Consider the following 21,858-nt stretch of genomic DNA (forward strand, 5'->3'; position numbering starts at 1 on the left):
ATAGAAAGAGAATGCTTCAGTCACTCAGAGATATGTACAAGATACTATGATTTATATTACCTCTACTGGTGACTGCCGGTAATTTCTCTTTAGTAAAATCCAAATAGTCCTCTATTATCAAAGCTGCATTCTGATTGGTTGAGCTACTACAAGGCTATATGTTACAGCCCACTAGTAGCGAAAAGTGCCTGCTTTGAAAACCAAAACAATGGCGGCTGAATCGCGTTTTGCTAGCTAAAGTTGTTTTGTCTCAATAATTTTGACCAACTAGTTGGATTTTACTAAAACAATTATTATTCCTCTCGCCCTCCTGGCCTCTAAGTCAATAGTCCATTCGGCCTTTGGCCTCATGGGTTATTGACTCAGAGCCCATTTGGGCTCGAGGAATAATATTGTTAAATAACAGCAAGGCTTTAGAAAGATGAATTTTGTATTTCTTTTATGTTTAATAATGAACTACTTGCCCATTGATGCAACTTATATAACAGTTTATCAGTGATTACTTACCATATGAAAGAAGTTTCCTACAGCAGTCTGTATGTCCACCTAAGCTTGCCATGTGAAGAGGTAACATTCCAAATGAACCCCGTCTATAAAAAATTTACAAACTACACATTAGACTTGTATCAAAGTATGCAAAGAAGATCAGTTAAGCTTGCATGTATTAGCCAAAGAGTCATTTTAGTTAGTTGAAAAAAATTGTTTGACGAGCAGGATTGATAATCAATACCACTAGTTGCGAATTAATAATAATCAGTACATCATTTTATTGATTGATAAATCACACTAGTGGTGAATTAATAATTATTTGTATTTGTTTTATCAATTCATTGCAATAATAATTGTAATAATTTCACTCCAGCAGATCAGCTTGAAAGACGGCTTTTGATCTACATGAATTATTTTATCAGGAATTTAACCAATTTTACTAACAGTTCTTCGGTAATTCTAATTCCTCCAAAAACCTTCACTTCCCTGTTGGATACGTTAAAAATGGAATTCACTAGCCCAATCACAAAATCCACCAGCAATGGACTGTCAGACACAACTTTCTTTTCTCCCCCCCTCCCCCAAAAACAGAAGCTTCCCTCGCAGGACAAGTATTACAATGTACCTCAGGGTGCCCTCTTGATACAGGTGTGACAGTATGAACACTGAAACTAGTAACCAAAAACCAAAAACCTTCACTTCCCCATTGGATGAGTTAAAAATGGAATTCACTAGGCCAATCACAGAATCCACCGGCAATGGGCTGTCAGACAAAACTTTCTTTGCCCCCCCCCCCCTCCCCAAAACAGAAGCGTCCCTTGAAGGACAAGTATTACAATACCTACCTCAGGGTGCCCTATTAACACAGGTGTGACAGTATGAACGCTGAAACTACCGGTAGTAACCAAAGAAACCTTACCTAGCATGGGTTGCTCCACTGGCTAACAGAACACTCAGTAGTAATTCTTGACCATGTAAAGCAGCTATATGCAAAGGAGTGTTACCTCGTATGTCTGCTGCATCCACATAACAACCTTAATAAACAAACAAAATGAGGTGTACTGTCCAATTTTTATTAGGGTTCATCAATCTTATCACCCCAACAGTTTTTACTAGCTTAATCAGATCTGGACATAATTATGTGATAAAATATGCCATTAAAAAGGGTTTACAACATTATTAAAGTCGAACTTCCCATAAGCAACCAGCAAAAATGCAAAGATTAGTGGTCACTTACAGAAGGTGGTCGCTCACACAAATCAAACCACATGGGGCCTCTTCCAAGAAGAGGTCTGGGCACATCTATTTTATGGAAGATAATTTACTGCCTACAATTTCTAAGTCACACACTGTGTAGTTCCATGTCGTTAATAAAGCTCTTCATACATATTGTATATTCTAGGTAGCATAATACACACAAGGAACATGGAGATCAGAGAATGCGTCAAGTGGTCGCTTACAAGAGGTTAAAAACAATGGGAAATCATTGATTCTTAGGCCCAAAAAGTGGTCCATTACTAGAGGTCTAAACTGTAAGGCTTTGACTGGAAAACTTTGGTGTTTTGGATTCACAGTCACTTTTGGGAGGTGGTCACACATGGAGGTTCGACTGTCTGTCATCTCCAGAAAACCAGTGACATATACAGGTAGTAGGGTAGAAAAATAGGGTATGGTCAAATAGGTATGATGATGTCACGGGGTCAACGAAAATGTAGACAACCAGTCTCAATTAAATGAAGGTGAAAGGAATTTTCATTTTTTTTTTTTTTAAAGGGACCTTTACAACGTTCCCTGAATCATCACAAAATCGCTGAATTCTTTTAATTACAATCCTAAATTTCGCTCCACCTTTCCTTTAAAATGTAGAAAACAACTGGGTACACCTGTACTTACATGGGAAAAGGAAACTGGCTATTTCAAGCACAGCTAAGGATTTGAATTCAGGATAACAGAGAACAATAATTAGATTGTACCAGAAACTCATAAGGAGTTGAAAGGTGTAACTCTCATATATTTGCTTTGTCCGATGCTCGTGATTATTCATTTTCGAAAGTACCATATTTGGAACGAGAAGAAGAGATAACTGACCAATCAAACTTCGCAAACAACGTGACGTAACTTTACTTCGGGTTTCCGCGCCCGCTTGAAAAAAATGGCCAGCAAACAGGGGGAAAACTCCCGAAAGCCAAGAAAGCTTTCAAAGGTTGAATCCAGGAATCTTACCCCAACACTATTAAAGCAGGATATTATTGCCTTACCACCAGGGCCAAACATAACATTATGAAACCCATTGACGTCCTCGCAACTTCTTGAAGTTGTCACTTCAAAAAACGATGCCTCGTTTACCCTCTCCACAGTAAACTTATACTGCAAATAGGCTTGTTAAAAGTCTAGAATAAACAGTGAAAAATATTTTCGAATAAAATTCATTAGCTGCGTATCGAAAAGTGTCCAAAACCTGAACCTGACATCTTCGCAAAAAGTGATGTGTGTAATAAATGTGAGAAGCATTAATTTTAAGCTTCAATTCAGCTTGGATGTTGTAGTCACGATCGTGTTTTGAGCAAATTTTATGAATGAACAAACTCAAACAAACAAACAAACTAGACAGAGAAGCCGTTTCTTGAAAATTTTTATTCAAAATCCAAAACGTTAATCATTTAAAGCAATTCGGAAAGCACTATCTGGATCGTGGATCCGTTCACGCAAGTGAAATCGGCTGAGCACATGGCAAAATTCAACACAAAATCCATCTCAAATCGGGGCACATTTTGTAATTTTTTCTTTAGCGCCGAAGAGAAAAATTTATAAAACGTCTCTGAAACATTTAAAAATACATAAATTGCCTTTCAAAAACGTAATTGTCTTGGCCATAGAGTGCAAAATGTACCTGAAAATTCAGCAAAAACTTTACTGCCTTGGTTGCATTTCAAAACAGACCATGTGCTCCGTCGGGAAGAAAACAAGGTTGAATTCCTCTAAGAACAATTTCTTGATGAAAAGCTTCCCTTCCTCCACAAAAAGAAAGCTGAGCATTCTTTTGAACTTTCTCCTTCCATTTTTTGTCTTTTAACGGTGTATTTTTACCTTGAAATGCAGAACTCTTGTCTTAAAACATCTGCATGGTGATCGCGCAGCAGCGATATGTTGAAAATGGATATCTGCCACTAAGGTTTCCAAATATGGTAAAAGTGAATATTCACGAGTATTGAACGCGAGTTACACGTTTCAAACCCTTATGAGTTTCTGATTGTACACAAAGTCAGATTGTCTCAAGGAAACTATGTAGAGCTAAGGGAGCAGATAATATTGATCATGTTATACCTTCAGTACAAGGGATGCAGTATAAAGCTCTTACCATTTTGCAGAAGCGTTTGAGCTCTTGAGCAACGACCATACAAGGCAGCAAAATGAAGAGGCGTTCTCCCACTCTTGCACTTAACAGAAATCAAATACAAGTTTAACCATTACAAACTACCACAAAAAATTAATTTATTGAGTGACAAAGAGGACAATACACAACAAACCTGCAAGTTTGGATTTGCACCATCCTTCAACAGCAGTTCAAGACACACATCACCTTGCCCTGACACAGCGGCATAATGTAATGGAGTCTACAACGAACAAGAGTAACCATGGTATAGATGTATATACATATTTGTAGTAGGTACAGATGTACTGTACTAATGCTTACATTGTAGCGGCGCTCTGGCACGCGAAGCGCGCCTGCGGCGCACCATGGGTAAGTAAATCTACCCATCCGAGAAAATTTGGTAATCACGTGACCGTACACCGCCCGCAGCCCGCCCGTCCGTCCGCACCACAGGAAAACCAATGTTCAATCTCACACTTTCTAGCTAGTTTGGTAGCACAGGAAGACTGATATTACACACATATCGTACATCAATGTTGTGATCAATTGACAGCTGTCAAAACAGGGTATCTGCTGACCAGTATCACCTGACCGTATCGCGGGCTCAGGTGTCGACCCATCGAGGTCGAGTATCTTTTTGAAGTTATCCGCTGACAAGTTACTAGTAAATGTTTTCAAATGATCGCAGGCTCAAGTTTAATTTTTTTAATTCATATGAAATATGTTGTGTTTTATATGTGTCGCACAATTAAAATTTTGATTTCAAACTGACCTTGGAAGCTAAAATTCAGCCAGTTTTTAAGGGCAGGGAAGACATGCCAGTTGCTTTTGACTTTTCTCACCAAGGTCACGCGTTGGTCACGCTCTACGTCCAATTTTTATGCTTTGATTGGTCAAAATTTGACAGGTGAGTTCATGCGGAAAATTTATGCAGCATCTTGAAACTTGTTTACTTTGACAGCTGAAACTGACAGAGTTTTGTGTCAACTTGTGATGTTTTTAACTGTCTTTCTCCGCTGAATGTACAAAATGAAATTCTGCTGCTACCAAGAGTCTTCTGTTATTCATAGCTAGTTTGTTTATTTTTGGTTGTGAAATACATCGCTTGTCAAAGTCGGAAATCCGATTTCAGATGGCATCGTTTTCGTTTTTCACCTTGCTTGATGCGTAAGAGGGTTGAAAAGTCTGAAGCGATTCTGGCCTTACTTGATAGTTTTCAGAGCATCTCGAATGGTAAGCCTGAGTAATTATTGTATTCGATGTTTGTTTTTTATGTCTAATTTAATGAAGTCAGGCGTAGTTTATGCGACTATTTAGTTTATGCACGTTTGTGAGATTTGAGACAATGATCGATCTGACCGAGTATCAGGTTTGATTATAAGCTTATAGAACTTTAAAAAGCCTTTAGACATTTTCTCACTGCAAATAGAAAGAAAACGTTCCAAAGAATATTTAGTTATAATTCTGGCTGTAAAAGAAAGCTTTCAGCGATTTTCTTGCCTTGAGTTCACCTTTGAAAAAAGCAAACACCGGGAAGCAGGCTTAAAACACAAACAAGGATTTTCAGAGACACTTTTTACTTGTCTTCGTGAATGAAAATTGTTGTCTCTGTATATGTTTCACCAAATTATTATCCTTTTATTGATTGTTAGTAGTCTCTTTTGCAATTTTCATCGCTGTGCCGTTTGTTTTCAGTCGCTCACGAACATCGCTTGCAGGAGTAGTCAAAATGACCAAAATGCCGCGTGTATCAAACGCTTTTGAAGATTACACATAGTTATAAAACCGTTAAATAAAGAAACAAACATAATAAATTTTTTATCATGTTAAAGCGTATAACTCTATTAATCTTGATTTAAACAGTCGACTTTGGCGCTTGTCAAAAGTGAGAACCGGCAAGCCGTATAGGTGATTTTAGAAATTTTTTTAACGGTTCGGTAAAAGCCCACGTGTGCTTCGATCAACCTGAATGTTGAATGAGTACAATTTGTATTGCAAAATTGTTATCTGTCCGAGGTCTGTATGATAAAAACAGTGCCTCATGGAACTGTTTCACCTCAGATGATGTATAAAAAGTATAAAAGGTTGGTTTACACGTCCCCAGACTTGTTAGCAAGATTTTGTAAAATAAATTGTAAACTTGTCAAACGCAAAAAATTGGGCCTGATTGGTTCTCCAAGAATTTGTTTTCCAGGCCTAATCTACTGTGATCAAGAGACATTTTTGTGGCTCTTGAATGTGATCAAAGATGATTGCTATTTTTTGGGTGTACATATAAGGCTATCAACTCGATGTAAGATTAAGTTCACTCTTAGCTTGGACTGTTTGCACATTATTTTTATCTAAAATCACTTAGCCTTTGCTTCAAAAGTCACATGAATGTGCTCTAAAGTTAACTGATTTGTAAAATACAACTGCAAGTTTATTGTTTAATTCGAGTTAAAATAGAAGCTTCGCTTTTAGCCCTGGCTAAATCTATATATTATGTCCACATGCAGTTTGAGCTTTTTGAACTGACCCCTATAAATTTCATGCCAACGATAAAAAAATGCATGACCTGTTGTTCTCAAAAGACCATTAATGAAGAAAACCTAGTCAGAGATCCTGGTTTCAGACATCAAAACTCCATACCCCATTTCTGTCCTAAACAGTTAAAATTAACACATCCTTTAATTGGGACCATACATACCAGCATGGATATACAATGTCAGTGAGTACCCCTCCCTCCACCCCCAGGACACTGTTGGACACTGCTTTATCGCATAACAGCTGTATGTACTATAAATACCACTTACCATGCCTTTTTTGTTAGTGGCATTGACAGAAGCACCATAGCTGATGAGTTCAGTGATCACAATGTCCTGACCATTAAGACAAGCAATGTGTAGAGGGGTGTTACCCAGCAGATTTGTAGCATCCACCTAACACAAAAAAAAGGTACGGAAATTAGTTTTAGTCAACTGGACCAAAGTAAAACCAGAACCTGGTTTAACTTGGAGGCAGCGTGATCAAGTTGTCAATAGGTAAGACTCATAATTAAATCCTGCTGAGATCACAAGCCAGGTTGGATTCTTAGATGCCTGACTTCAACTCCTCTTCAATACCTTCTGTATGATCAAAACGCCTCCTGCCAAATCAAATACGCCGTATGCCAAATCAAATCACGTCAGATTTGATTTGGAAATATTATTGTTTGTTATATATAACTACAGAAGAGTTGAGTGCCTGCATACCAGCTCCAGTACTCTTGCTACACAAAAATGGAGTGCCAAACCAAAATTCACCAGGTAATATTTTGACGTAATAGCAGAGCCCCAGTTGGTTACTTATCCATCCAAGAAATTTTGGTAATCACGTGACTGTAAGGCCCAGTTCATACGTCGTGCTTCTGCCGTGCCGAACCTAATTAATATTGGGTTCGACAGAAGCACGGCACAAGCACGACTTCAATTCAGACGTCGTGCCAGAGTCGAACTTAATTCAGGGTTCGCACAGTAGTCAGTACAGCGGTAAGCGGTGACGAAAATGGCGCCGCACCGTAACCTCCAGCGTAAATTGCTACTTGCAAAACTCTTACAAAACTCGAGGAGGAGAAGAAAAGAAATGCAGCAGAAAATCCTTTTCCTTTTGACCGACAGGCGAATGTTATTATTAGAAGTTTTTTTTCTTTTTGCTCTTCTTATTTCTTCCGAGAGAACCACTGCTGATCGATCATGTCGACGGTTTCCCCGTAACAAAGGATGGTTCGAAGAAGTATGGAACACATACACTGATCAGATGTTCAAGAAAACGTTTCGTGTATCAAAAGCCACCTTTAATTTTATCCTTGGTCGTATACAACACGATTGCGATGACACTGACTCAACATCGCCGATCGCTTCCTCTTCATCTTGTTCTTTATAGTCAGCTAGTGGAATATTTTCGTCAAAAGGTAGTTCGTCTTCTGATGAATTATCGGACTCTGCAGCACTGCAAACCAAGGAGGAAGGAGCATGCAAACTTGCGCGGAAAGCCGCCATGTTTGTTTTAAACCTTTCTCGACCCCGGCCCAGTGCTTACGCTTCTGATTCCTGGCCGTCATGCGCAAAGGAGCTCTGGGGTAATAAACAGAATCAATGCGCATGCTCATTGAAGGACATTTTTCCTCGAAGCTACTCGCGGGACACGCAAGATAACAATTCCCGCGAAAAATACATTTCTGAAATTTATGCATTTAGTTCGACACGGCATAAGCACGACGTCTGAATCGCTGCCGTGCCAGAGTCGTGTAGCACGGCAGACCTTGTCGAACTTAATTGTTCTGCCGCACTAAATTAAAAACTTTGATTCAGACGTCGTGCTTCTGCCGTGCTTATGTCGAACTTAATTCAAGAATTAAGTTCGGCACGGCAGAAGCACGACGTATGAACTGGGCCTAAGTCCACCTGTCCACCCGCCCACCTGTTAGTCCGCAACACAGGGAAACAAAAATGTTAAAGTGCCCATAACCCTTCAATAATATTTGTTTTCTTTTGGTAGATTTCCATATCTTTCAAGAATTCACTTTCAAAAACTTTTCCAAAAATATTGAATCCTGATTTTTTACTAGCACTTTAAGCGAAGTCAGTCTTGAAAAATATGGAGTGTGACGTAAGCAAAGGACATCATGCAAGAAAGAGTTGTTAGAATAATTATGTGGAAAATTCACAGACATTATTATTTCCAAACAAATTGTAAGTGATAATCTTCGAAATCGCACTATATTTTAAATGCCTTGGCTTTGGAATGGTGTGCATTTCTTATGTAACAGCTAAAAAAGTGTCAAATATCGGACGTTCATTGGCTCGTTCCTCATGAGCCCACGAGACAAAAATATGTCCAGCAGGGCTAATAGCCTGCAAAAATTTAAAAATTTCAGTAACTTCAAGTGCTCGTAAAGACATCAGAATTAAATATTTTTGCAAATTTTTTTCAAAAATGAGTTCTTGATAGATATGGAAATTTACCAAAAGAAAAAAAATCGAAGGGTAAGGGGCACTTTAACTGTTACCCTTTCTTGCTAAAGTGGGAGCCTCCAACCTGAGAATGCACATCCATGTTGTGGTCAATTGACAGCTGACAAAACAAAGTATCCACTGACCAGTAACATATGACCGTATCACGAGCTCAGGTGTTGACCAATAAAGGCTATGTGTTTGTTTTGAAGTTTACTGTGGACAGGTGTCTAGTTTTCAACTGATTGCAAGCTCAACTCTAATTGGATTTCTTCACTGCAATGTTTTTTTCATTAATGAGAGCTTCGCCTTTAGCCTCAGCTAAATCTATATATTATATCTATAAACAAATACTGTAAAAACTACAATATTTACCACAGCCCCTTTTTCTAGTAGCTGCTTAAGTGTGGATAACTGTCCACCAGCTGCTGCAGCATGAAGAGGTGTATAATGCTGAATAAAAAACAAATAATAAATGAATACTCAATACTCCTCAATTTGCTACAACAACAATACTACATGTACCTTCTTGCAAAAAAATCCTGTAATACATTGTAACATACACTTACCTTCTTGTCTTTACAGTTGACCTCTGTTCCTGACTTGAATAAGATTTCTAAGCATTCAATGCGACCTACAACATGAACAATCACAAAAAATTAATATTTTGAACTCATGTTATGTGGCTGTGCCAACAGTTTTACAGTTTTGTAAATAAGGGTTAGCATTTACATTTGTGGTAAATAAGAAGCCTTAGCAATGACAGCAGCAACAGCAACGGCAACGAAAACATCACCCAAAAAGTTAATTTGTGCTGTTTCAAACATCATCACCCTTATTCTAGGGCAACTCTTTTAATTTGTCAAATGTTGGCACCTTTTCAGGAGTTGAATTCTATAGGACTGTATCTAAGTTCACAAAAGGAAAAAGAAAAAACTGGCTTGAGTTCACATCCTCCATAAAAGGGGAAATTAGAAGTTTCACATTGTAGTCGTGCAAGGACAGCAAAAAAATGTACAAAAAAGTGTGCACATGCAAACTTGTTGTTTTGCCAGTCTAAAACTTATTTCTTTTTAGCCATTCTTCTTGCCATGGCCATTGTCATTAATTAAGCTCCTAGTAAGAGCTGGCACAATGCGACTTTACAGCAAGCTGTTTATCTGACTGAACAAGTGACAAGCCAACTTTGCATGGGCCTTTGATTTTTGCAGACAGAATTAAATTTGTTTTACTAGTCAAATTTAAGGATACTAGAGCGTATCTTAAATTTAAGTTGAGGAATTGTTGCACATTCTTTTCATGACACAGGAGTTGGCATTTCAGGAAAAAAGCAAAATTCTAGAAAAAAAGTACACGTCAATTATTGTTTTGCTATTGAATCATACAGTGGGTCTCAATGTAATTTTGCTCAATATGCATACATACATGTAAATGTGACATTATTGAGAAATCAGAAAAGCTGAAAAGACTTGATTCTTAATGACTGATTTTTGATTCTGAATGCAAGTTTCTTGCTGGAATCAAAAATCGAGAATATACAACATAGATTAAAGTTGAAACCTGAAGCACATTCATCAAGCACCATTGAAAAATTGAAAAAATGATAATAATCAGTACTGTAAATGACCTAATAATAAAATTGCCCACTTCCAAATAAACACCTCTTTTCTACACTGTTAAAATTGTATTGGATGCCCCTTTCAAATAAACGCCCCCCCCCCCCTACCCCCACAAGAGAATTACTCCAAAACACTAGGAATTAGCAGAAGGAGCAAAATCATTCAATTCATTCCATTTTTTGCTTGATTAACCAGGGTTTACGGGTTTTTCAAAGTTACAATTGACTAACAATGGCGACACAATAACCTTGAGCCAGGAATCTGACATTGTTGTTGGCCGAGATTTGAAGGAGCGATATGGATCTCTAGAAGACCTAGACATATCAACTGATGGAGTGGATGTTCCTCTATTTTTAAACTCTCTTGGAATAGACACCACGGCATTTATAAGGTCATTTACGGTAATCAGTAAGTTGCTACTGACAGTATACTCAATACTCATGTTATTGAGTTAACACAAGCTCCCCAACCAGTTAAAACTTACCCATAAATGCAGCCCAGTGAATTGGCTTTCGGTCTTTCTTATCACTTGCATTGACATGGGCACCTTTTGTTAAAAGAAGCTGTGTCATCTAATGGGAAAAACAAAAGTAAACTTCAAGGAGGAGCTCTTTAGATCCAATGTTCTAAGGATCTACATGTACATTCAAGTTATCAACCATAATGCAGTAAAAGGTGTGCTACAGGGAGTGATTTCATTATAGATACTTAAACAGCACAAACTTTCATTATATTGTATAATTTAAACTCCATTAAGCCACTACCCTCAGGGTAGCAGCAAGTAATGGACATGGGCCACTCAATCACGGTTTGTTACAAATTAACAGACTCTTTAGCATACATGTAAAAACACTTCATTTTGACACAGACATGCAATAGAAATGGCAAGTAGTCCATCAGTGGTCACTTCTATCTTGGACTGTATATTATTTTTAAAATTAAGCCAATTCAGTCCATCGAATACATATGTACTTGATGGTGGCCCACTAGAGGTGACAACAGGAGAACTATCGCTGGCATGGCCAAAAGGTAGCCGCAGCAGCTTGAAAGAGGTGATCGCTTCAAAGAGGTTTAATTTACTGTAAAAAATTATTGATTTTTAAAATTATCTTGGGACTTTGATCACTGGTTGCTTTTTAGGTGAGTTCTTACATGTACAGGTAATGGAGGTTTCACTTTTTTTTTACAAAAACAGCTTGCAAAGAAAGTGGTGTCTGATAGCCCAGGGCTAGTGGAATTTGCTATCGGGCTAGGGAATTCTGTTTTTAACATGCGCGACGGGCAAGTGATCTTTTTTGAGGAATTTGAATAACAGAAGAACTGCGAGATCAATTCTCCTCTTCAAAGAGCTTTTGGGGCTAGTTGAAATGACGTCTGGGCTAGTAAATGTTAGCTTCAGCTTGCCCGAATGGCAAGCTGTAAAAATGATTTTCTTTGCTCCCTGAATAACTATTATTATAAGGCTTTAATTGCATGACTTTTACTTTACCTCAACATGGCCATTGAATGCTGCATGATGAAGACTTGTCCTTCCAGCTCTGTCTGTCACATTCACATTTGCCAGGTGAGGAATCAGAAATTCTACAAAATGTATTGTATAATTATAATCTCCTTCCTTTGTGAGTGTTGTGTATGTTAGTGTACATGTACCATGCGAGAAGAATTTAGTTAACTTTAAAAATATCCCTCTTTTGATAATTATTACAGCTGTATTCTTGGTTTGCAACCATATGACAAGGCGACCATGTTGAGAGTCAATACAATAGACTTTTTTCTAGAAGAATTTACATAAAAAAGGAGTTCAGTTCCCAGTGGAGAGTAATGCTTTTTTCTTGACCACCAACATGGCCACCATGACATCATGTGCAAACCAGCAATGCTTGCAGCCACTGTTCACCTCCACTAGCACTTGCTTACTGAGAACAGTTCAGTGCACTATAAACTGTATTATGCATGTACAATGTACATGTAATTAACAATTATTCCACGAGTGCGCATTGGATATGAGATGGTAGATAGCCAACGAGATGTGTGGGATATGAGTTGGCTATAATCATCTCATATTCAACCAGCGCGAGTGGAATATAATTGTTTTTTTAAAAATGCCCTCAAAATATCGAGAATTCTTCCCAAATTTATTTGTAAAAACAACCGATTTTCAGCTTGATTTTAATTTTGAGCAGATGCATACAGTTACCATATTTGGAGAGCAAGGCATAATGGCTCAGATACCATGATGGCTAAGCCAATCAGAACTCTAGAATTGCATTATCCAATGATTCAGTTTTTAATAACATGATTTATTACATCATTTACATGAGCAATTAATGAACTGAACTGAACTATTACCCTTAAAAGCTTCAGAGGTGTAGAGCAAAAGTGGAGTTAATTACAGAGGTTAAGAGTATTCACAGAAAACAATCATTAAACCCACTAGGAATGTCTTGCTGTATTGCAAATAATGTTCTCCAACCCTCCTTCTAGAGAAATGTACATGTACTGATAATGAGGAATTTGTAACCTGGCTTCAATCTAAAAAAATTATTACAAGTGTAGCTATTGTTTTTAGATGCTAAAACAATGGCCATGCGCACACTTTTAAATTAGACTTTTAAAAGTTTTATTTAATTGACCTCTACCTTCCGGTTAACTTTTTAAGTCAAACAGTTAATAAAATTAATGTTGGTCTCTCTGAACTTTTTTAAAGTTTTGTACTCAAGATAAGCCAGCTTTGGTACACTGTTTTTATGTTTGTACTTTAATTCATTGATTAACTCTCAACATACAGGATATACAGTGTGTGGCTGAGATTCCAGTTTTGAGAGCCAACAGAGGCCTACACAGCCTTGAACTTATGAAATTTAACAAAATAACAGATTTATTTTTTCACATTACATAGTTTCAGAATGTCCAATTTTGAACGTACCAGCACATCTGATATGATTGTTGCCTGCTGCCACATGAAGAGGGGTTTGCCAGTTTTTGTCTCTCGCATTGACATCAGCTGAACTTTTTACCAGTGCTTTCACACACTCCTAAAAAAATAGTGACAAAATAATTTATTGCAATAGCACTGAGTAAATATTACATGTGACTTCAACTAAACATAGCAGTTTGAACAAAAATGGCCAAACCATAACAACTACACCACTTTAAGACACTTAATGTCAAATTTCCATGTAGCTTACAGTGTTCAATCTAGGCCGCATTTTTGTGTCATTGACGCAGAATATTCTATTCTGATACAAAATGAAATTATGGTAGAGTCACACTGACGCAAAAAAAGAAGTTACCTCACATGTAGAAGTACTTCCAAAGTAGTAGGCAATAATAAAAGTAAATTTTGCAAAATAGGTGAGCTTACAAGCCCGAAATGAGAGCACGGAATGACTGTCATTTCAGGCTACCTGCGTAAAAGATTTTTTTGGGTCAGGCATTCCACGCATTTCCAGGAAAGACTGGAATGTACATTTCGACTTTCTGCATATGTTGCTTTGCTGATCGATTCACATTTCATTTTTTTGTTTTGTTCTTTTGTTTTTGTTTCATTATGAAACAACAGTTTAGATTATCATAGTTTGACCCAGACCATTACTGAAATGACCCAATTTAAAATGCCATGTGGAACATATGACCCATTTTGACTAATTAACACTGAACTTACCACACTCCCAGAAGCACATGCCCGATGTAAAGGAGTCATCCATTTGTTGTCCTTTGTGTTCACTCTGGCTCCTGAAATATGAATTATCTATTTAGTCAGAATTATCTTAGTACAATACTGCAAGCAGAGAAAAGTGTAAGGTACAATGGGAACTCTATTTACAGAGGTAGCAAAGGAGTGATAAAATGCATTACTTAGGACAACAGGGCATAACTGGGGTCTGATGTTATGGTAACTGGAGCCAAAAAAATCATTGTTTCTCATAGCAGGGCATTGGTACAAAGCAATTTCTTAGAGTCATGTACCTTGTATTATCAGAGTTTTACTGTAAAAAACCTTGGTGAATAAAACACTTTCATTCCCTGAAATAATTTCAATAACTTCTTGCACTAACATTTCTTAGCACCATCCCATCCCAAAGTTGGAAACCCTGCATACAAATGTACAACTTCACTAGGCCACAATACTAGATGTGTTTCTGTTAACAGCTCCAGCTCTGACTTTGTCCCAAAAGAAACCCAACTCTGCACCCTCACTTAGACCTAAAACTTAGAAGCTGTTTATTTATCTATGGACTATTGACAAATTTATAGAAACATTCCCGTTGAATTACATTTTTATGGCTTCCCATGTTACTGGGAAATAGAGATCACACTAATGTATTCTTACGATAGACCTGCACCCATCCAAACCTTTTATTTCATTGGTCCCTATCACCTGCACTACCTATTGTTTTCAGGGATAGGGGCATTGTTGTTACCATCCCTATTGTTTTCCCAGCCAATCACAAACCTTCTTTGGAAAAGGTGCAGGTTGGCCCTATTTTTACCATATGTCACAATGTATGATGTTGTCACTTACCATGAGTAATAAGAATGCTGACACACTCACTTTCCCCACAATGTGCCGCTGCATGTAAAGCAGTTCTCTTTTCCTCATCCTAAATTATAGAAGCAAATTAATGATTACTACATGTATAACTGTGTTATCATTATCACTTGCTGTAAACTACACTCTAAATCTCTCTAATAAATGTTAGCCTGAGACCAGGCTCTGCAGTGCGGAAAAAGGTGAAAAAGAAGATCGGAGTGGTAGTCTGGGAAAGAGCTGGGTGGCAGAGCCTGGAGACACGCCTTTGATGACAGTGATCTGCCCTCCACCAATTAAACTGTCAAGTAAGGTTCCCATCACAAATGTTTCTACGCTTTTGTTGCTGCGAAATGCAGCCTTGAGCATGAGTGTATACATGTAGGTTGCTTTTATAAAATTATTTTTAATTCAGCTGGATGATATAGTGCAAAAAGAAACATTTTACTTATTGCTATACAACAAGGTCAGTCTGATGCACAAGGAGAACTCTTTCAGGGATTTTACAGTGTAAAACTGTCAAAGAGGGGCATCATAATGCTCATTGACATGGCTTTTATATACCAGCCAATCTATGGATTGGTACGGTTTATAATTATTATTATTTAGCGGAAGAAAATGGGTGAGTTAACCACCTTATATGAAAGACTATTCAGTTCGAGCATATTCCTGATGAATTTGTTGGCTATTTTATATGTCTGCTTAAATTATGTAAAAGTAAAAAACATTTTCCACAACTACTGTTATCTTCATACAGTTGTGGTTTATGCAATCACAGAGCACAAGGCTTAGCTGTACATGTATACAGTCTTAAATATAAACCACTGGTTTTTCATGTTTATCACGCCTTTGGTAGGAGTACGATTATACTGCTGTGACTTTTGAATATTGGTTTATCACCCAATCGCTTTGAAAATGTGACCCTGGTTTATCACAGGAAAGAAACAATGCCCGCAAAAAAATACCTGCAAAACATGAATATAGTGGAGTACACAAATTTTGTATGTGTGCAACTTAAAGTGGCTTTTTGTTGTCTATCACCACAAGGCATTTTTCAATAGTTTGCATTATTGGGTTGTTTGAGCTTGTACGTAGTCTTCGATTTTAAAAAACTGGTACACTGGATAAATGTACATTGTACATGTGGTGTATTGTCACACTTTGTGAAGCTTAACTACCATTTACTGATACTTTTCAATTTGTGGATCTTTGCAATAAAAATTCTACCAATCTGCACTGAAACCTACATGAAGTACAGTCTTTTGAACAACAGTTCCCTGCTAGCGTAGGTCACTCACGGCAAGAACGAAAGGAAAACAAGAGACCTCCACAGTCCTCTGAGACATTGTTTTGTATAACTGCTGACCACATTTGTAACCGAAACTTACTGGTTTTCAAAACCAGTTTTGTTTAATGTGGAATGCGCACGCCCTGTTTAGAGTGTGCGCCGAGAATTTCTGTGCCCACAGTTATCGTGCAAACAGGCTCTGTAAGTCGTGTTGCACATGACTAAAACTTTACTTGTTGTTTGGGAAACGCCAGTTCATGCATGATAGAAAACGCAGAAGCCTGCAAAAAATCTCTCTCTTTCCTCTCATTTTTGTTTTGCCGTGAGACACTTAAATAATCAACCATTGATGTTAATTAGTCAGCCATACACTTTTTGGCTCTCAAAACAAAGGGTTCTTTTGTTTAGGTGCCTTGCAAATTTAAATATTATCAATTATATTGATAATAGGTATACAAACAGATACAGTAATTATTATTATCTACCATAAATGTGGTAAAACTGACAAGTTAAATAATAATCAGAATTCAAAAATAAGGAAAATGCACCACACTCTATCTTCTAAACACTGCTGAAAAAATGTCCTGATGTTATAAAATGAGACTACACAAAAGTATGTCGTACCACTTGTTATTTTATTTCTGCTATTCCAACCTCTCTCTGACAAAATTTCAGCTATTTGAACCACAATTTTTGCCCTTGTAAGTCCAAATTAAGCGCACATAACAACATTTCATTAATTGCAACTTGCTTGTGGTTTGTAAATATTTGATAAGATATTCCCAGAGATTGCTTGATTTAACACGAAAACATTCATTTCAGGAGCACGAACAAAAATTAAACAGAATAAGGTAGAAAAAATAAGCTTACAAAGTTTGAGATTAAAAGTTTTTATATTTACCTGAAGGTTAACATCCTCCCTTCTGCTTATTAACGTTCGCAGCTCCGCTGCATCGCCATGAAAGCAGGCTTGGACAAGGGGAGGCTGGTACATGTAACGAAAGTATCAAAAAATAAGCTTCTGTCGTGAACATATTTCCTCTTGCCTACCTTTCAAATTACACAGATCGATCGGAAACTGAACTACCAGCCGAATACATTGACAATCAACTAAATTTCCTGGATGGTTTTAAATAAAATTCACTGCTTACCTCGTCCAAAAGTTGTTGAACAACCATTTAAACTTTCATTCCGTCCAGGAATGGTCTAATGCAAATTCCCCTACGTACAAGAATGCAACCAAACTTCCGATGGCTCCAAACTACGACGTTTTCAATTAACTGTCACCTCTCCAAAGCTTTGATAATTTCCGCCAATGGGTCGATTCCAGAAAAATTAAATGGACGCATTAGTTTAAAAGCATTTGCAACGAACCTAACGCAAATTATTATTCCGCTTTAATTTTCCTGCAACTCAAAACACAGCACAAGCATTGCTTCAAGCTATCCGCCATCTTGGACGGCTGCAACTAAGGATGTGATTGGCTAAAGTATGTCATGTGAGCATTCGTGCTGGGAATGAAGGCCCTGAAGCGGAAATTGGCGCCTTTTTACTGGGGATCAGACGCTTGGATATTTTCGCCATGACGTAACGTAAATTGCAAGAATCGAAAAAATTTTTAATGCTTTAGAATTTTGAAGGTTTTAAACACAGGAGAGGGAATTTTATTTAGTAGGGTAAGAGTGGGTATAACAACAGGACTGGTGACTGTACTGACCCGGGTGCAGAGGGGTGTATTAAAATGTCAGCAAGTCCACAGCTACAAACCAATGAGTGGTGCCGGAGGGGTGTACCTTAATAAAATAATAAATCAGCCCTTTGCCGTATTGCCAGCCTTGCATCTAGTTTTGTTTTTGTTTTAATAACAAAGTATTAAGGGGAGGTCCCGCCCCTTACCCTTTTAGACCTTGCATCCTTCCACTATAAATTTGTAACTATCCCACATTTTTACATAAAAGCACGGCATCCTGATCCCGCGGGAGATTGCTTCCGGACGGGACTCCTGTTGCGGACCAAAAAGACACCCGGCTTAAAGACACCAAATTAGGCTTCAATAGATTGAGCTAGCATAAATTTTTGGCATAACTCGTCATTACGAGCACTGCCAGCTCAATTTGCACTTTTAATTTGCCTAGTTTTGCAGCACAAAATTGTCGTTTATAGATCATGTAACCAGTTATTTAATTTGGGGGCCGAGATTCTGGGGGAGGGTACTGCCTTATATGAGCTATAGAGGTATGTGCCGCTGTGAAGGGTATGGTTTTTAAGCAGTTTACTCTATGACAGGGTATATAAATCAGAGTGTTTGGGTCTGGAATAGGGTATCATTTTTCGGGAAACTGATCAGTCGGTTGAAGATTTTATCCAGACTAGGGATTGTGGTATAAGGTTTTGTTTTGGCTAGACTACTGTGCTAGTGACCTCAGCAGTTTCTGGAAAACAGCTACTCTAGGATAGTGGGTATTTGGGGAGTACTCTAGTATAGGGTAGCAAAATTCAGCTGAACTAGCTCTGGTATCGGTACGAGACCTTCACGGCTAAATATGATGGTATTTTGCCCGGAATACCCTAAGTGAGACCAAAATCCAAAATTTACACCCCTAAGAGAGATGACGAGCATTCCCACCCCTTTCACATGCAGAGTCCCTCCCCCCCAGCCCCAATCCCCCGATCAACGCATGCACATAACTACCTCGGTTACCCAAGATTTTACCCTAGATGGCATCCGCGTGCTGGTGTTTCAGGGGCACCCGACAGGAACTGTTGAGAAAAAGACCTAAAAACAATAATACAGCATGAATAAAGCTTTCCGAAGCCACTTTTAGCATTTTGGGAGATTGCTGGGGAAAATGTATCTGTTCCTCACTCCCAGCAAGATCAGATGGAAGAGTTCCAAGCCAGCAAGGTGCACCTACAACTTGCAAACTGACCTACTGGGAAGTTTCCCAGCAGATGTACGTATGTCCAGACATTACTGGCCAGTTTAGGTGTGGTCAAATGGCAAAATTCACCCCTACAGTGGAGGAAGAAAGGGAAAGGTTTCTGACAAATAACACCTAGCAGCTATTCTAGACATCAAATCCCCTCTGACACCCTGAACTATCTTTCTCCAGGTGCAGATTACCCAGCTGACACTTTCCTTCCAAGGACATAACATTTCTTTCACATCTCCCAGCCAGCAAAAATTGGCCTGAAGAACAGATATTTTGAGGAACGACTATTTAAAGTTTAAATTTTCACCAAATGATTGATGAGTTCTATTGATCGTCTCAAACCCCAAATCATGGCTCATTGCACCACACGTGTTGTAGTGCTAAAAGCTAGGCCTTGTACTCCTTACTTCGCACATGACTAATTTTGGGTTTTAAGTACACAGCGGTTTTCCAGACAGAAATGGGCTGAGTAAGGTGCTTTTAGAGTATATGCAACAGATGCATGCTATGAAGAAAGATTCCATACTTTCTGTAAGGTAATGGAAACCCAGAAAAATATTTAAAGGATACAGAAGGATTTGATTGGTTAAAATTCTTGCTCAATTGATTGTTTGTCAACCAAGCTATCCTTAAAGATAAGGACTTTACGTTCTTACTTTTTGTAAATGGCAGTGTAGAATTTCAGCTTTGTGAAACTTTGTTATATTATTTCCTCTCATTAACACAATCAAATTATGCCTAGTGTCCTATTTTTACATGAATTTTACTTATTTTTATAATCACTTGAGTTGTGAGTGTTCGACAAAAGCAACAACCATTTTTTTTCTGCTGAGGTTCTCTTAGTAGTGCGTACTTTCAATAATTTAAAATAGGGCACTATTCATGTGTTAGAACAGTCAGCCAGATGAGTCTATGAAGTCTTAAATGCTATGCTAAGCAGAAGTGGGTTTGAAGGAAATTTTGAAAAAAGACTAATACTCCGTTTTCAAAATGACTGGTCCAGCTGGGCAATTCTGACTTTTCATACGTGCCATTAATGTTATTGTAGAAATGTTTAAATAAGACAGTAAGCCAAGGTCTTGAAACAAAACCAAATCCATTTCACTAATTGATTCAATTCCCAGTAAGAGAAGTTAAACATTCTTGCGAGTAATCATGGACGGTCTGTCTCAGCAAGACATGTATATCTGAGCACCCTTTCTTGGCTAATTCAAGTACTTTCTCCAAGTTGTCCACATGCAACCTTGAATCCATCTGAAACATAACAATGTTTCCAGATTTTGGCAAAACTGCTAAGCTTAACTGTGGTCCCCCAAAACTCTCTTCCAGGTAATTGATGTCCATTAATGGTTTATCATTAACGAAGCTCACGGTGCAAGCACTCACATAATCCTTCATTGGAATACCAGCATCAATGAGGGCCAAAGTGGCAGCATTAATACAGGCACTCTGGTTGGAACCATCTGCCTGAAGAATCTGTTCACATAAACAAATTATAAAGAAAAAAATTATAAAGGGAAACTACTATTATTTTGTTTTAAATGTTCAGTGTTTTAGGGGGTGTAATCACGTAGTGTTTAGTGGCATGTCTTTTCTTTCATGCTAATGATCCAAATTACTTCAATGTTGAAAACTAGTAACTTGTCAGCGGATAACTTCAAAAAAATACTCAACCTCAATGGATCAACACCTGAGCCCGCAATACAGTCAGGTGATACTGGTAAGCAGATACCCTGTTTTGACAGCTGTCAATTGATCACAACATTGATGTGCAATCTGTTTTCTCCTGGGCTCCCAAACTAGCCAGAAAGTGCAAGAGTAAATATTTGTATGCCTGTGGTGCGGACGGATAGTCGTTCGGTGTACGGTCACATGATAGCCAAATTTTCTGGGATGGGTAGATTTACTCAGCTATGGAGCTCCGCTAATATTCCCCACAAGAACATGAATCTGAGTTTTATGAGGTGGATAACATTGACCACCACCTGACCCTGGAGAATTGTCTTGTTAAATTCACCTACACCTGCAGGAAATTCTCATTTTTGCTCCGTCAATTTTACAATCCTCCTGGTTGGCCCGGGGTCCCACCCCAGGGGAAAGCCGATGTCATGTGCGTTAGTCTCGCACACGGCTGTTTTTAGCTCGTCACGCAACGGTTGCGTGACGAGCAAACAGCGGCGCCGTGGCCCAAGAAAAATGCAAAACAAGAAAGCAAGAATCACCTGCACATAAATATCAATCTGAGATCGAGGGTAAAGCTGTGTTAAAATAGCAGCCTCAAAAGTTCTTCGAATAAGCATGGTGGTCTCTGTCGACCTCCTGTCTCCTTTTGGTCTTTTCTTCCTTTCACCCGTACTAAACGTCGCCATACTAAACTGACAATTTACAAACACACGATCGTGAAGAATTTTCGCCTTATTTGTAACCTCGTGAGGTCCATATACAGTGGCTAACGCTTTCGTATTTCCCATTTCGATGTACGCGGATCCGTCGGCTTGTTTGAAAACCCCCATTCTGCAAATGATTTTTCGAAGTTCATGTGGTCTTCGGCCGTCAAGCCGCAGTCCTTCCGGAGAGAGGATCTCTAAACCAGCCATCTGGACAAGAAAACGTCAACCAGTCTACGACTTGCTTTTCAAGGAAAGAATCACC

The 21,858-nt window shown here is 38.3% G+C and overlaps 2 protein-coding genes across 2 annotated transcripts in view; both read right to left on the minus strand.

Moving 5' to 3' along the window:
- The window catches only part of LOC140930861 (uncharacterized), a 52,521-nt gene that overhangs the window by 13,904 nt on the left and 16,759 nt on the right, over positions 1 to 21,858 (minus strand). Inside the window, exons 2-15 of the mRNA XM_073380574.1 lie at positions 17,425 to 17,517; positions 17,175 to 17,258; positions 14,980 to 15,058; positions 14,119 to 14,189; positions 13,381 to 13,489; positions 11,944 to 12,035; positions 10,939 to 11,026; positions 9,405 to 9,469; positions 9,211 to 9,288; positions 6,658 to 6,783; positions 4,017 to 4,103; positions 3,848 to 3,926; positions 1,409 to 1,523; positions 508 to 590 (exon numbers count right to left, since the gene is read on the minus strand). Coding sequence (XP_073236675.1) covers positions 508 to 590; positions 1,409 to 1,523; positions 3,848 to 3,926; positions 4,017 to 4,103; positions 6,658 to 6,783; positions 9,211 to 9,288; positions 9,405 to 9,469; positions 10,939 to 11,026; positions 11,944 to 12,035; positions 13,381 to 13,489; positions 14,119 to 14,189; positions 14,980 to 15,058; positions 17,175 to 17,258; positions 17,425 to 17,451 — 1,183 coding nt within the window. The 5' untranslated portion in view covers positions 17,452 to 17,517. The remainder of the gene's footprint in view (positions 1 to 507; positions 591 to 1,408; positions 1,524 to 3,847; positions 3,927 to 4,016; positions 4,104 to 6,657; positions 6,784 to 9,210; positions 9,289 to 9,404; positions 9,470 to 10,938; positions 11,027 to 11,943; positions 12,036 to 13,380; positions 13,490 to 14,118; positions 14,190 to 14,979; positions 15,059 to 17,174; positions 17,259 to 17,424; positions 17,518 to 21,858) is intronic.
- Positions 19,691 to 21,845, minus strand: LOC140929564 (exosome complex component RRP41-like). The gene is made up of 2 exons (XM_073379318.1): positions 21,429 to 21,845; positions 19,691 to 20,682 (listed from the first exon to the last, which is right to left on the minus strand). The coding sequence occupies exons 1-2, from the start codon at positions 21,801 to 21,803 to the stop codon at positions 20,320 to 20,322; spliced, it is 738 nt and encodes a 245-aa protein (XP_073235419.1). The 5' UTR covers positions 21,804 to 21,845; the 3' UTR covers positions 19,691 to 20,319.

Source organism: Porites lutea, chromosome 3, assembly GCF_958299795.1.
Source record: "Porites lutea chromosome 3, jaPorLute2.1, whole genome shotgun sequence".
In the NCBI taxonomy this organism is placed as follows: domain Eukaryota; kingdom Metazoa; phylum Cnidaria; class Anthozoa; order Scleractinia; family Poritidae; genus Porites; species Porites lutea.